Here is a 15,423-nt window from a genome sequence, read left to right on the forward strand (position 1 = left end):
TGCTGAATCCACTAGGGGACACCCCTTTCCCAAACACGCAGCCCCATTCCCCCAGTAAGGAAGAACGGGCTGATTTCGACCATGCCATAACCAGCCCCTTTGGCTCCATTGTCTCAAACTATTTGGGGTTTGGAACTTACTCCTGCGCCCATCTGTGAGGAAATGCACAGCCTCTGCACCCTCTGCGCTGGGGCACTGCGGGTGTTTGTGCTTTGGGGGCGGATTTGGCTTAGTCCCGGCTCCAGTGACTGTAGCCACAGTGGCATTGCATCGATGAGATTTATTGTCTGAAAAATTGTGGTCAACAGCACTGTTACGTCATCATTGTGATTTGCCTCTGGGCTGCTGTTGTGCAGGGTGCCGGGAGCGTTTGCCTCTCCGCCGAGAGAGGAGCTGGGGACCTGCCCTGTGGGGCCGGTCATATTCCTGCATTTGATAAGGAATAACGGTGTGGCTGTCTAGCGTTGCCTTATTCCTATAGTCTCCGCCATACGTGTGTCACAGTGGCTCTTTAAAGCCCTCAAGTCATGCTTCACTGGCATCATTTTCCATTCTCTGGGAGTTATCCCAGCAAACTGCAAAGAGCAGGTCCCCATAAGCACATGGCACGACCTCTGTGCCCATTTGGGTTTGTGACATTCGCTGTGGGTGCCCAGCTGCTCACTGGAGCAGAGGGGGTGGGTCTGATGGAGGGCAGAGACACCCGCAACCCATTATGCTGCTGTTCAGAAATCTCCACCGTCACTCCCTGTGTGTCAGGTCCAGGTTTACAAGATGATCTCGGCCCCCATCGGCTGCTCCCACCAGGCCCAAGTTCCCTGGGGGACATGCAGCAAGGCCAAGCACCGTTATCTTCTCCTGCTGGCACAGGGCTGGGGTAGGCACAGGAGCCCACACGATGCTGCCGGTTTGCTGGTGCACTGCCTGCCCCACTGCAGAGCCCTGTCCTCCCCAAGAGGGACCACTGGTGGGAGAGCAGGAATGCACCCCTCTCCCCAACCCCAAAGCAAGCCCCAGCCCCTTGGGCAGAGGAGAAACAATTCCCACCCATTCCTCCATCATCTGCAGCACTGAAGCTGAAGCCAAGAGGTCCACTCTGCTCCCACTACAGAGCCTGCAGGGCTCCTACAGGGTGAGGTGTCCCCATGGTGCAGGCAGCACCAACCCCCACAAGCAGAGGACCAGCTGCCACATGGGACCTGTTAGAGCTTGGCCCAGTATGGACCAGTGCACATCAGGGCCACAGACTCCTTCAGCCACTCTGGCCCTAAAGACACCAACGCCAGGAGAAGGCATCAGCCTCCTGGAGCAACGTGTGTATCCTGGACCAGGGCTGCCCTCCTGGGGCACCCAAGCCTGCTTCTGGGCAGGAGGAGCAGAGGCCCACTAAGGCTGCCCCTGGGGCATTGGGAACAGGAAAAGCACGAAAAGGGAAAAAAATTACAAATTTTAATAAGGAAACATGTGCAGTGATGGAGAGCGAGCTGAAGTCCTGCCAGAGGGAAAGCCCGCAGAGGGAGCAGAGCCCAGACTGCACTAGTTGTCCACCACCTCCAAACCCAGGATCTTCTTGACATAGTTCTGGACGTTGACATGGAGTTGGGGGGCTGTAGCTGAGAAGGTCTCCATGGCCAGGGCCCGGGCTGACTCCGACCCGCCCCACATGGCACGGTAGAGGGGCAGGGTGTACTTCTGTTTCCCCTGCAGAGAGAGAGCGGGAGTTACACCCCAAACTCCACCCCAGGAAAAGCCCCACATCCCCCCCAGGGCACAACACCTCCAGCATGGCTCTGCTTTTGGCCAGGGAGAGAGCACAGAGGAATGGGACAGGGCAGAAAATGCCACCATGGGCAGCCCTTGGCACTGCGACACAATGGAGAGGGGAAAAGTCCTTAACCTTGGACAAGGAATGAGCCCATGAGAAGCTCCTGAAGTTCAACAAGGCTAAGTGCAGGGTCCTGCACCTGGGTTGGGGCAATCCCCACTATCAGAACAGAGGCACGCTGCTGGGCACAGCCACCGCTGCCCAGGGACGAACCTGGCTGTGGAGGAAGTCCTTGACCTTGCCGTACTCAGCCTCGAGGTTGTTCTTGAGGACAATCTGGCACCAGCGGAGTCGCAGCTCGGCATTCTGGGCCTTGGAAATCTTCGGGTACATCTTGCTCAGCATTTCCACATTGCCTGCGAGAAGGGGATTGTCACCGCCCCCATGGGGGCTCTGCCTCCAGCTCCCAGCCCCTGCTCCAAGGGGACCCTCTGAGTCCATCCCGGCTGTGCTGCAAATCGTCTGGGATCCTCCCAGCCATGGGCCAGCCCTGGACCCCCCCTGAGCCTCCCGGCACCCCCAGCTCTGGCAGCAGCCCAGGCACTCACTGGCTCCGGGCGGGAGGGTGCCCATGCTGGGCTCCTGGGGCCAGGCAGCCCTGCAGAGCCACGTGCCCGGGGGCTTGGGATGCCAGCATGAAGGTGGGGAGGTCCCACAGCAAAGAGCACAAAGAGAGGGGAATACAGGGAGGTGACAGCCCAGCTGAGCTGGCCTGGGGACAGCCTGCCACTGCACATGTCCCCATACATCTAGGGACATGCTCGCCATGGCTCTTCATCCCCCACCACACTGACTGAGGCTTCCCAGACACCAGGAACTGCCCTGCTGGACTGCGGCGGGGATGGGCTGATGGCCATGCACCCACGTGTCCCGCTGATGTGTCCTCGCGTCCCTGACCAACTGGCTAGACCAGGGTGCATCACCTCCTGTCTCCCCTGGGCACAGAAGCCCTGGGAGGTGACCTGGCCCTCACCTTCCTGCAGGGGGGATTTCTGCAGGACCTGATCCAGGAAGTAGACCAGCTGGTACGTCCTCCAGGCTGTGATGTCCACAGCTTCAATCGCTTCCATATTCAAGCTGTTGGCTGCCCAGAGCTCTGCCAGCTCGTCTGCTGGTTTCATCAGCTGCTCCCCCGGCGAGAGGTCGGGCAGGTACGGGGGCCAGCCCGGCGTGTTCAGCCAGCGGTCGAACTCAAAGCCTGCGGTGAGGAATGGAGGGAGAACTGGGATCCGTTTTCTGAACCCCAGGCCCCACACTGCTGCCCAGACATGACATTAGCCTTCTCCAAGGGCATCCCCAGCACCAGCAAACCTGCCCAGGAATGGCAACGAGCAGAGATTAACGAGATGAGGCTGTTAAGCCACCCTGGGCTTGGTTTCTGCTTGCGCAGTAGCAGCCCCACCACCGCCAGCGAGATGAGCTGGCTCCAGCATGGAATCCCCACAGCAAGGCTGAGCTCAGCCTGGGGCATCGTCTGAGCCTGATCCCAGCGCTCACCAGCGGCTCTGTCAGCAAACACTCATATCCTGCTGCTAGAGACTCACCGGGCTCAGCTGGGAGGGGAAACCCCATGAAACAGCACCCGAGCACAGAACAGAGACTGGATTCATACAGAAAAAAATCAGGCTGAGCAGACGTGCGCCTGAGCCCAGGTTAGTGCCTGATCCCGGGCTGGCCAGAGCCGAAGCTGGTAGCAGCAGCAGCAACTCCAGAAAAACCCACAAGCCAACATGCAGGAAGGTGCCACGCTGACCTGGGATGGAGTCAACACCTTTCTCCTTCAGCTCTGGGAAGTACTCCAGGAAGAAACTGAGGGTGTCATCTGCTGTGATGCTCTGGAACTTGAACCGGTTCACGTAGGCCTGTGGGGACAGCCGGGGCGTGATGCTGCACACATTCACCATCACCCCCAGCACTGCTGCCAAGTCCTCCCCATGCTGCAGCTCATGAATGCTCAGTGCTGCCCAGCCCAACGCCAGCCCCTGTCCCCCATGACGGGCTGCCCGGTCCCCTGCATCTCCTGGGATGCATTTGACCACCACTGCAGCCACCTGCAGCCAGCATGGGGCCGAGCTTCACCCCCACCTCATTCCTCCATGAGCATCTCCACTTCCCACCTCCTCTTCCTCTCCCCAGCCACCCTCTCCAGCCTGTCCTTCCTGGGAATCCCACTGTGCTCTGGCTTCCCACCACAGCATTTTCTATGACTTCACACCTCCAGCTGGTACCTCCCTATACCGACCTGGAGGAAGGCATCGAACTTGCTCTGGTCCCCCACAAGATGGGCCAGGTAGCTCACGAAGCAATACCCCTTCTCGTAGGGCGTTTCGTTGTACGTATCATCTGGATTGACACCTAGAAAAAAGGAAAACCCTCAGGAATCATCTGCCCATCTGCAAAACAAAACGGCCCTCGTGTGCGCCAAAAGTTCCACTTTCTGTGCTGGGTGCAAACCTGTCACATCCCTCCTGGAGCCGTCGCCTCACTTGTGTCCCACCAGCAGCGCCAGTTTTATTGCAAGCCATGAAACACCCCAGCAGCAGGGCTTCCTCCCCCCAACACCACACCTCGCTTGCCCCCGCTCCCCCCAGCCGGCTGCGGGAGGACGGGGGCATCCCACAGACCTGGCTCGATGACCACTCGCAGCTTGTTGAGCGGGTGGTCCTCCCCGGTGTTGTCCATGTGTTGGCGCAGGAGGGCCCTTCCCGTCGCAGCCTCCAGGCAAGTGTACGCCAAACCTGGGCAGAGACAAGCAGAAGGTGTTTGGAGACCCTGACCAGACCTCTGTGTGCTTCGAGCACAACGGGTGCTGCTACAGGAGGGAAACCGCGTTAGCTTCCAAGCTGGGAGACGAGGAAACCGATAAATAAGGTGTTGGGATGGTGGAGTTGTGGAGAGGCACAGCAACCCAGCCCTCGGTTAGCAAAAGGATTATAGAGCCAGTAAAATTTAGCTGGATGCAGCAAACTGTCAGGAGCACCTGAGCTGCCGGATATGACTCTGTGTACAGGGGGGGAGCTCCGTACTTCTAGTATTGACACCGCCCAGGGAGCTGGAGGAGCAAGAGGAAGGTGAGGCTGGATAAGATCGCAGCACCCACGTCCCTGGCACATGGCTGCGGGGGCTCTGTCCATCTCTCAGAGCAAAGGCAGTTTTGTTGCTAACACAAAACACCAGAGTGTTGCAAGCTGCTGCTCTTCACCTCGTCTGAGATGCAGCGCAGGCTCTGGCACCACACGCAGCGCTCAGAGGGATGCGCTGAGCTGCGGCACACAGACCCTGGACCTGCATGGATCCTGCCTGCGACAGCATGGTCGCATGCGGGGACTCGGCGCCCCATGGCCGGGCAAGGCCACGCACCATAGACCTCGGTGGAAATGCGCCTCTGGGCATACATGGTGAAGCCCTCGTTCAGCCAAAACTCGCCCCACGTGGCGTTGGTGACCAGGTTGCCAAACCAGCTGTGGGAGATCTCGTGGATGATGACATCCGCCAGTGAGCGGTCCCCGGCCAGCAGGCAGGGCGTCACAAAGGTGAGGCAGGGATTCTCCATCCCGCCGAAGGGAAAGGAGGGCGGCATGAACAGGATGTCGTACCTGCCGGGGAAGAGCAGACGGCTTGGGTCAGATCCACCTCCTCCTGTGAATGCGGCTGGGGACGGAGGGGTGCTCCCTCCCCAACCCTGGGGAACAAAGCCCTTTGGGAACTGGAGGCCATACCTGCCCCAGACATAAGGTCCAAAGAGCTTCTCTCCAACCGCCAGGAACTCCTCAATCACCCCATCGTACTCCTTCTTTGCAGCCTCGATCAGGCAGGGCTCAGCCCAGACACGGCTCCTGGCCAAGTGTGTAGAAGAGGAAGTTTTAACCATTAGTGGACTTTAACCCTGTTGCTTCATCAGAGAAAAACTGCACGTGTTTATTCCACAGCAAAATAAAAGCCTGCTGATAAAGGAAGCTAATGAGACTGATAGTGCAAACTGCTGTAATTTATTTTGTTGTCTGAATGTCAAAGGGCTTTTATATGGCTACTGTGACAGCCGGGAACTCAAATAAACCACTGGCCTTGGGAGGAGACGCGGGACCTTCTGTGAACAGGGACCCGCTGCTCTCATTCATGTGCACAGAGGAGAAATGAGCAGAGCCAGGGACACCCTCGAAGGCAAGGGGACCTGGCACGGAGGCTCCTCCTCACTCTCGAGAGCAAGAAGCACCCTCACCCGGCAGGGCTTGTGGTTTGATGACGCAGCACCACATGCACAGCAGATGGGGGACTGACCGGGTCATGCTTATGGTCAGCGTCTCCGTGCCTGCCTGCTCTCCGCAGCCCAGAGGTGCAGGGAGAGGCAGCAGGCAGCACAGCATGGGAACTTCACCATGCGGCTCCCACAGCCAGGGCTTAACGCTCAGGTCTCCAGAGCCACTTACCTTGGGCCAACGTCAGCAGACACAATGTCCCCGACAGCCAGAGCAATCAGGTAGGAGGGGATCGGCTGGGACATCTTGAAGACGAAGGTGTTATCCTTCTGCTTCTCCCAGCTCGTGGCACTCATCACAGCTGTGAAACCCTCGGGGACCTGGACATATAGATAAAAACATCTATTAGGTCCGTAACATATAGAGCAGGACATCAACTGACCCAGCTGGGGATGCCATGATGTCTGATGGCGAACACGTCCCAGCACGCTGAAGGTGGATGAGTCCATGGGTACTGCAGCTTTTGGGGCACAGAACAGAGCAGTAACTCCCCAAGCTCCAACTCAGGATCACAGCTGCATCCGTGCACAAGCATCACTCAGCACTTGGGCTCAAACACCAGCTGGGTGCAACACCAGGACACCCAGAGCTGCCCTGCGAGGTGCCAGTCAGATAAAGAAATGCTGGAGTTGCAGGTGCTGAAAGGGCAGAGGATGTAGATCCTTCAGATGTTGGCTCTCCTCCCGTTTCTTACACAACAACTTGCTTTTCCCGTTCTCAAGCCAAAGTAGAACCCATAGCCAATCCACCAGCCTGAGCTGATCCCTGGGAGACCGATCCGGTTTGTCCTCTTTCAAACAGGGTGCAAGCCCTGTGGGACCATGGAAAATATGGGTTTCTTGGTACAGAGCATCACGCCAGGGCTCTACAACAGCCGAGCCCTGCGCTCACTCATCTGGGGGGAACTCAGCCAGAGCTTTAAGGGCAGAAATTAGAGCAAGAGAAAAAATAAATAAATTCCGGCATCACCAGCTCACGCCACCACATGCCATCGGCATTGGCTTGGTGTCACACCGGTAAGTGGCTTCCCTTGCCCACAGCAGGCCAGCATGCTGGGGCAGCCCAGTGCCAGTGCCACTGCATGACCACCTGCATGCAAAAAGGAATCTGGATTATTTAGTCCAGTTTTTGTACTAAGATCTGTGGACCTTTGGCTGCTCCTTCCATCCTGGAAACCCAGCAGCCCCGGCACCACCACCTGGACCCCGTGTGGCCCAGCATCGTCCCCTCCTCCAGCTATGTCCCCTCCAAACTCAGCTTATCCTAGTTGCCCTCCCACTGCTACACACACCAAGAACAGGCATCCTGCTGCCCTCAGACTGCTACACGGCAAAAATAGGGTTTTCTGTAATAATTAGAGGAATTACTTAAGACAAATGCAGCAGCAGAAGGAGAGCAGAGAGATTTAAACGCCAAGTTGATCCCAACAGTTAGCTGGTATTTTGGCATCAAGCAGTGAGTATTTCAGCCACTTCCCACTGGGAGAGAAGAGCTTTCAGCAGGACAGCCAGCACGTGCACCCGCTCACAAGTGATTGCGCAAAGCGGCGCCCAGCGTGCGTGGCTGGGGAGAAGCGAGAGGACCACTGGGGTCTGCTTGTATTCATCTAAAGATGAATATAAGAGAAAAATAGAAGTATAAATGAACTATTTCTCAGTCTCTTCTCTGCTGGGGGCCTACAGCGTAACAAGCATCGCCCCCAACATGCTGGCGCTGCGGAGAGGCCTGGGCGGTGCTGCGGATGTGATGGTTTCGGCGTGTCCTGCAAGGGAGCCGGCAGCTTCCCCGCAAGCAAGCTTTGCAAAGGTGCAGAGGGTTTTGCTCCCACTAGACGTGGGGGGGACGGCTGGGTCTGTGCCCCTGTGTGTTCCCTGGGGCACCGCTTACCTGCACCGTGGCCGAATACGTGAATTTGACTGAGGGGGTGTCGAAGCAGGGGAAGAAGGACCTGTTGAGGACGGCCTGGCCTTGGGTGTACATGTAGGGCTTCTGCTTCCCTGCCGTCTGCTCGGGAGCGAGCCAGCACACCTGGGGGCAGGAGGGGAGAGACCCCGGGGTGAGGGGCATCCCTGGCTCCTCACCCATGGGTGCTCTCTGCTGATGGCGCTGGGGTTTCTCCCCCGGGGGGGCCTCAGCCCTCTCTGTGACCAGTGTCCCCTTAGCTGCCCCCATCCCTTCAGCTCCCCCCAACCCCTCAGCTCCCCCATCCCCCTCAGCTCCTGCCCATCCCCCTCAGCTCCCCCCTCTCCCCTCAGCCCTCCTCCATCCCCACAGCTCCCCTCGTCCCCTCAGCTCATCATCCCTCTCAGCTCCCCCCCCATCCCCACAGCTCCTCTCGTCCCCTCAGCTCCCCCCAATCCCCCTCAGCTCCCCCCCTCCCCGGCTCACCCCGGGCCCCTCGCCCGCCTCATAGTCGATCTCCAGGGTGAGGAGCTGCCCGGCGCGCAGGGGCTGGGGCAGGGCGATGTGCAGGGCGCTGCCGTAGCTGGCAAAGGGGCGGCTCTCGACGGGCAGGGGCTGCCGGCCGGGGGTGCCGGGGGTGGCGCTGTCCCCGGGGGGCGGCAGGAGCGCGGCCTGGCGCACGACCAGAGTGGGGTGCGCGTCCAGCAGCACCGCCCCCGCCCCCTCGCGCGCGCAGCGCAGCTCGAGCCGCGCCGTCCCGCTCAGCCGCCCCGCGCCCGCCGCCGCGAAGGCCACGCGCAGAGAGAGGTGCAGGTGCCGCAGAGCCCAGGAGCGCGCGCCGCCGGCCGAGGCCGCGTCCTGCCCCGCTGCCGCCATCGCCGTTGCCGGGAGGGAGCGGGGCCAGGCCGGGAGGGGGCGGGGGCCCCAGAGACCGCCCCGAAGGCGGGGAGGGGCGGGGCCGGGGCAAGAAGGGGGCGGGGCCGAGCGGGAAGGGGCGGGACGGAGGCGGAGCCGGGAGGCAGAGCGGGGCGAGGGGCGGGGGAGCCGTGGGGGGGGCGTCCATGGGGGGGTCCGAGGGGATCCACGAGGGGGAAACCGGGGGGATTGAGGGAGGGGATCCATGGCGGGAGCACCCATGGAGGGGTCCGAGGGGGGGTGTCCGAGGGGATCCATGGAGGGGGTAGAATATGGCGGGGGTGCCGGGGGGATCCATGGGAGGGGTCCGAGGGGATCCATAGGGGGGGATCCATGGCGGGGGATCCAGGGGGGAGCAGAACATGGGGGAGGGGTGCGGGGGGGGATCCATAGGGGGGAATCCATGGGGGACGGTCCGAGGGGATCCATGGGAGGCGGGATCCATGCGGGGAGCATCCGGGGGGATCGGGGGGGGGGCTGAGTATCCGGGGGGTGGAAACTTGGGGGCGGATCGGGGCGGGGATCCATGAGGGGGGATCTGGGGGGATCCACGGGGGGGGTGGTGGTGGTCGGGGAGGGATATAGGGAGGGATCCACGAGGGGATCCATGGGTCAGGGGGGCCCATCGGGGGATGTTAGGGGAGGATGTGGGGGAAGCATCCATGGGGAGGAATCCGGGAGGGGGATCTATGGGAGCGATCCCTAGGGGGGGTCCATACAGGGGAACGTCCATGGGGGAGTCCGCGTCGGGATTCATGGGGAGGGGATCCGGATGGGGGATCCGGGGGAGGGGGGGGTCCATAGGGGGATCCAGTGAGGAATCCATGGGTCGGGGGGGGGATCCATGCGGAATCGATGGGGGAGATCCGGGCGTGGGGGGCTGTCCATGGGTCAGGGGGGTCCATGGGGGATCCGGGGGGGGGCGGTCTATGGGGGATCGCGGGGGGGGTCCATGGGGGATCCCGGCTCAGACTTGGCCGCCGGCTCCAGGCGCCGCGTCCCGGCAGCCGAGAGCGGCACCGGGGGCGGCGGGGCGCGGCCGGGCGGGACCGCCCCGGAGGGACCGAGCGGGGCAGGGGCGGCCCCGCACCCGCCTCCCCGTGGCGGGGGACCGAGAGACCGGGGGACCGGGGGCGGGCACCCCCGGGCGGCCGGAGCGGCGGGGCCGGGCACGGGCCTGCGCGACTCCTCCCCCGGCCCGGCCCGGCGCGGCGCTGGGTCCCTCGGTCGCTCCGTCAGTCTGCAACCGGCGGCGGCACCGGGCGCTGCCCGCGGGGCCGCGGCGGGACGGGGCGCAGCGAGCGGTGAGTGCCGCGCCGGCCGCCTGGCTCTGCCTCCCGGTGGGACCGGGGGTGGTGGGGGACACCCCGGTGGGGACCGGGGAGATACGGGGGACACCCCGCCGGGGGCCGGGGGTGATGGGGGACGTCCTGCGGGGACCTGGAAGGCACCGGGGACACCCCGGCGAAGACCGGCAGTGATAGGAGACACTCCGACAGGGATGGGCGGAGACACGGGGGACACCCCGGTGGGGCCGGGGTGACTGGGGACATCCTGCGGGGACCGGCGGTGACAGAGGGGACATCCTGGTGGGGATCGATGGTGATGGGAGACACCCCGTCGGGGACCGGGGGGACACGGGGGGCACACCACTGGGGACGGCGGATGATGGGGGGCACCCCGGTGGGGACCAAGATGATGGAGTCACGTTGCGGGGACCAGCGGTGACACGGGGGACATCCTGGTGGGGACTGGGGGTGACAGGCAGCCGCTGTGGGGGCTGGTGCCGCCTGACTCTCAGGCAGCCCCCCTCCCCGTCCCCCCTCTTTACCTCCCCGCGGGGACCCCGCAGCCCCGGGAACAGTGTGGCCGGGCTGGGAATTTCCCATGTCCCAGTGTCCCCCGGTGTCCCCCGGACACCCCCTGTCCCCATCCCCAGCAGAGGGGGGCTGCGGGAAGCCACTGAGGTGCTGGAGGCAGATGCCGGTGCTGCCTGCTCCTGCCTCACCTCCCCAAACCAGCCCCGGGGAGGGCAGCAGTGCCAACAAAGGGCAACGGGGGGAAACTGAGGCACGGGGGCTGCCGAAACGGGGGATGGTTCTCCAGAGAGCTGGCCTGAGGTGGGAAAACGTGTGTCGTGCTGCCCCACATCTCCTCTCTGCAGGCAGAGCAGGTCGGTGCTGGCAGCTCATGGTGTCTGCCCTCGTTTCGGGCACGGGAAGGTGCTGCGGGGCCACAGGCACCCACGGATGGTCCCTGGATGGGTGCCCAGGACCATGCGGCTTCAGATTCTCCGTGACCCCATGCTGGCGTGGGGACAGTGAGGAGGGCAGTGGTGACTTTGGCTTTTTTTAAAATGCTTTTTTCAGTGACAGCAAAGGGGCTGTGGGTCAGTTGACTTCTTGCTGCTGGGTGCTCGGGCACCCCAGGGGTGCTCCACCACCCCAGGGATGCTCTGCCACCCCAGCCACCACACCCGACTGGGGTGACCAGCGTGGCCGAGCATCCCCTGGGTGGCAGAGCATCCCCAGGCCCCATGTGGGATGGCTCCCGTGGAGCCGGCCGTGTCGCAGCCCAGCTTCATTTGGCACTGCAAACTGGGATGGCACAGCACAGGGGGAAAACAGAGGTGACTTTTGGCATGGGCCATGTTCCCCGTGAGACATTAACGTGACATCATCCCACAGTGAACACCAACAGTGTGTGTGCACTGGGGCTCCTGTTTTCCTGGATTTCACCTAGGAAAAAAACAACTGGGAGGAGAGCCAGGGAGCCAGGGTGTGCCGGGCTGCTGGTCCCCCAGCCATGCTTGCCAGATGCCCCTGGCCAGCCTGAAGCGAGCAAGTGCGTGCCCCTGCGCAGGCAGGGTTTGCCCATGGCTCCTGAGGTGCTGCCCGCGCTCCCCAGGGCTTTGCCGTATCTTCTCAGTCCCTCATCCCCAGTGCCCGAGAGCATCCAGGTGCTCCTGGGCGGGGGGTGGGTCACAGGGATGGGGGAAGCCCCCTGCACCCCCCTGGCAGAGTGTGTTGGTGTTGGTGTTGTTGCAAGGTGGGGTTGGACCCCCAACCAGTTTTGCAGCCAGGGAAGCTGACTCAGGAAATCCCGGCTGGCCCGGCCGGATCCTGGCTGAGTCATTTCACAGGCGCTGAGTAACTGCCCGTGCCGTGCCATGGGGGTGCAGGGCTGCCCGCCACCTCTATGGGTGGGCAAGAGCTGCCTGCTCTGCCTGCTCTGCCCGCACATACCCCCGTCAGCTCCCCATGGCCCTGGCCTCATCCAGCTCACAGCTTGCGTCTGCCTCGGTGCCCTCCTTGCCTTGGCAGCCCCGTGCCTCAGTTTCCCCCCACGTTTTCCTGTGGGTTTCCCTCCTGCCAGGGACTGTTTGGGGTAAAAAGCTCGTGGGTTGTGGGCATGGGCTGGATCTGATCCTGCAGCATGTCCCCGGCACAGGGAACCACCTCCCGAGGGGTCTGGGTGGGTCTGGGGAGATGGGGTGGGATGGGGAGCATGGGGCTGAGTGAGCTCTGGTGTTGGTTGGGAGGGGAATGATGTCCCCGAGGCAGGATTTGGCCTCCTCCTTCTGCCAAGGGGGTCTCCAGGCTGAGTCTTGGGGTATGGGGAGGGGGACAGGGTTGGGGAGAGGGATGGGGACAAGGACTGGAGTGAGAATGGGGACAGGGATGGGGATGGAACACAGACAGGGACGGGGACAGAGACAGGGATGGGGACAGGGACTGGGATTGTGTGGGGACGGGGATGGGGCTGGATCGGGGGTCGGGGTGCAAGTGGGGACGCTGCGGGGCGATCCGGCCGGCCTCGCTGGCAGCAGGTTATAAATAACCTACCGAGACACGAGGTTTTTCCTGCTGCCCCCCCACGCTGCAGCCCCATGGACAGGAAAAAGGTGTTTCCGGCTGCGGACGGGAGCGGGGCCCCGGCTCGAGGGGGGGACGCGGGGCCTGGGCCACGGGCAGACTGGGAGGGGAGTGGGGGGGATGTGACCCCCCCCGGGCTGGTGCTGGGGGTGCAGCCACTGAGCCTGGGGCTGGACGGACCCCTGACTCCGTCGGGGCCACTGCTGCCCCCAGGGCCCCCGGCGGGGCTGGCTGCGGGAGCCCCAGGCTGAGCCACCAACCCGCCGCTGGGCCTGGCTGGAGCTGTCGTGGGGATGGGATGTGGTGCCACCGGGCTCGGGCACCCTGTCCTGTCCTCAGTGCCACCCGGCTCAGACACCCTGTCCTGTCCCCAGTGCCACCGGGCTCGGGCACCCAACAGGCGTGTACCCTGGGGCCATGTTCCTCCCTCCTGGCTGGACCAGGATCCATGCAGAGCTGGGAGAGCTGGTGCTATGGGGAGGAGGGCGCCTCACCATGCTCATGACCCTCGCAGAGCCACCTTTGATCACTGATCCAGCAGGACGTCCCCTCACCTGCAGTCGCTCCCTGAGGTGGTCTGACAAGCTCCAGCACCAGCAAAGTGACAGGGGGACATCAGCCTGGGGTGGAGACATTGGCTTGGGATGGGGATGTCAACCTGGGATGAGGACACCAGCATGGGATGGGGAACACCAACATAGGATGGGGACACCAGCCTGGGATGGGGACACCAGCCTGGGATGGGGACATCAGCCTGGGATGGGAGTCCTCAGCATCCGTTCCCATTTTCCCCCCTCTGCTGTACTGCTGGCAAATGGGTGACAGTCACCTGGCTGGGATGTCCATTGGGTGGCAGCCAGGGACAACACTGTCTGTCCTCCCACAGCCCTCTGGACCCCATGCAGAGAGAAGCCAGGCAGTGACAGGGATGGGTCCCCGGGGATGGGGCAGCTGGGACCACGCTGGCTCTGTCTGCCACCTGGTGTGTCCCCAAGGAAAACCCAGCTCATGTCCTCGCTGGGCAGGGTCAGTCCCCAAGCCCTAACCAAGCCCAGAGGAGTGCCAGCACCCAGAAACACATTCTGAGCAGCCAGGACCTGCCGGGGCAGTTGGTGGCCACAGGTGGTGACAAGGCCAATGGCAGTGTGTGGGGAAACTGAGGCACAGACTGCAAGCAGGCAGCAAATTGCCAACACCCATGGGTCCTTCTCGAACACTTCCACGTGACAGATCAGCCACCAACCTGTCCCAGTGGGCTCTGACGGTTTCCCCGGTGCATTTGCTGGCATGGCCCAAGTCCCGCTCCTTAGGAAGTGATTTCTAACGAGCTTTACACTGGCCATGCCATGAAGTCTGGGCGGCATTATGGACACCGGGCATTGCTGCTGGATTAACTGCCTGGATTAGGGGATGCTCAGGGGGACAGGGGCTGGAGGAGCCCCAGGCACTCAGCACCCACCGTCAGGGGAAGTGACAATGATTGGAGAAAGCAGGATTTTCGTTGACTGGGGGTGAGGTCCCAGCTGAGCAGCACGAGGCGGGGGTTGGACCTTTGCTCTGTCCCAGGGGGTTGGGGGAGATGTGGGGGGCAGAAGCTGGGGTGAAGCTGCCTCTGGCTGTGGGACTTGGTCCCCCCCCCCGCTGCTCCAAGGTTGCCTGATCAATGCCCCATCCCCTGAACAACCTACAGCATCATCGCTGTCCCCTGGGACCATTTTGGGGGGCTCTGGGTCATCCCGTCTCAGTGGTGGGTTCCTGTGAGCACCCACAATGGTTGCATGTTGCTTCATCACAGGGTCGTATCCTGCAAACCCCTGTCCCTGTGCTTGGCAGCACATCCTGATGCCCCCCTGGCTCCTGCCCTGATGCCACCTGCAGTCACTGTGTGTCCCCATGTAAGCGCAGTGACACCATCCTCTGGCACCCACCGGTGCATTGACCCACTGTGATTTACGCCACAGCTCCCTCATTCGGGGCCGGACTCAGCCATGCCCCTGCTGCAGGAGCTGCTTTTCACACTGGCTGTGCGCCGGGGCAGGATTTGGCCGTGGAGGGGATGAAGGCGGCAGCACAGGTGCTCCCCTGCAAGCACCAGGGGTTGGGGTGCCCCAAGGTGTCCCTTGGGGAGGGGACAGGTGGGAACAAGCCATCCATCCCCTGGGCTGGCTGGGGCGGTGGGACTGGTGGCCTGGCATCCTCTCACTGCCGGGATGCGGGAATTGGGCTCCGAAGGTCTCGGCTGTGCTGTGGGGAGCAGGTTTGGGGTGGGAGCCAGCGCTTGAGTTAACACCTCCCAGTATTTGCTTGGATTCCCTGGGTTCCCCCAGTCTCACAGAGGAGTGGAGGTGGGAGCTGGAGGAGCTGGGTTTGCGGTCGTCCCCCATCCTCGTCTTCGGCTCCCACCGGACACAGCCGCAGGGCCTGTGCGGATGTGGCCAGGCGGCGTCACCTCCGGCAGCGGAAACTCCCCCGGCTCAGGGCCGGGTGATAAGTCACAGCTTCTCCTCCACCCCTTCCCCATCTCCTCCCCTGCCCCTCGCCCCACTGGGCCCTGCGCCCACCCGTGCTGCTGGCCCCTGGGGACCTGCCCCCCCGCTGGGGTGTCCATCCCGGGGGATATGCACGGTGGGCTGGGCGAGGGGGATGGCAG

At 62.7% G+C, this 15,423-nt stretch overlaps 1 protein-coding gene across 1 annotated transcript; it reads right to left on the reverse strand.

Moving 5' to 3' along the window:
- Nucleotides 1–1,439: 1,439 nt before the first annotated feature.
- Nucleotides 1,440–8,060, reverse strand: RNPEP (arginyl aminopeptidase). Its single transcript, XM_082494390.1, has 10 exons — nt 7,969–8,060; nt 6,253–6,401; nt 5,545–5,661; nt 5,186–5,421; nt 4,450–4,563; nt 4,068–4,180; nt 3,579–3,687; nt 2,799–3,023; nt 2,039–2,181; nt 1,440–1,701 (listed from the first exon to the last, which is right to left on the reverse strand). Exons 2-10 carry the CDS (start codon nt 6,375–6,377, stop codon nt 1,537–1,539), a joined length of 1,347 nt encoding a protein of 448 aa, XP_082350516.1. The 5' UTR covers nt 6,378–6,401; nt 7,969–8,060; the 3' UTR covers nt 1,440–1,536.
- Nucleotides 8,061–15,423: the final 7,363 nt, after the last annotated feature.

Source organism: Vanellus vanellus (genome assembly GCF_965231255.1).
Source record: "Vanellus vanellus genome assembly, chromosome: 23".
NCBI lineage: Eukaryota > Metazoa > Chordata > Aves > Charadriiformes > Charadriidae > Vanellus > Vanellus vanellus.

Coding starts and splice junctions, on each gene's coding strand:
- RNPEP (XM_082494390.1), bottom strand. CDS start 6,377: ATGAGTGCCACGAGCTGGGAGAAGCAGAAGGATAACACCTTCGTCTTC. Junction 3,688..4,067: donor AGTTCGATGCCTTCCTCCAG/GTCGGTATAGGG, acceptor CTGTCCCCACAG/GCCTACGTGAACCGGTTCAA. Junction 2,182..2,798: donor GAAATCCCCCCTGCAGGAAG/GTGAGGGCCAGG, acceptor CCCTTCTCGCAG/GCAATGTGGAAATGCTGAGC.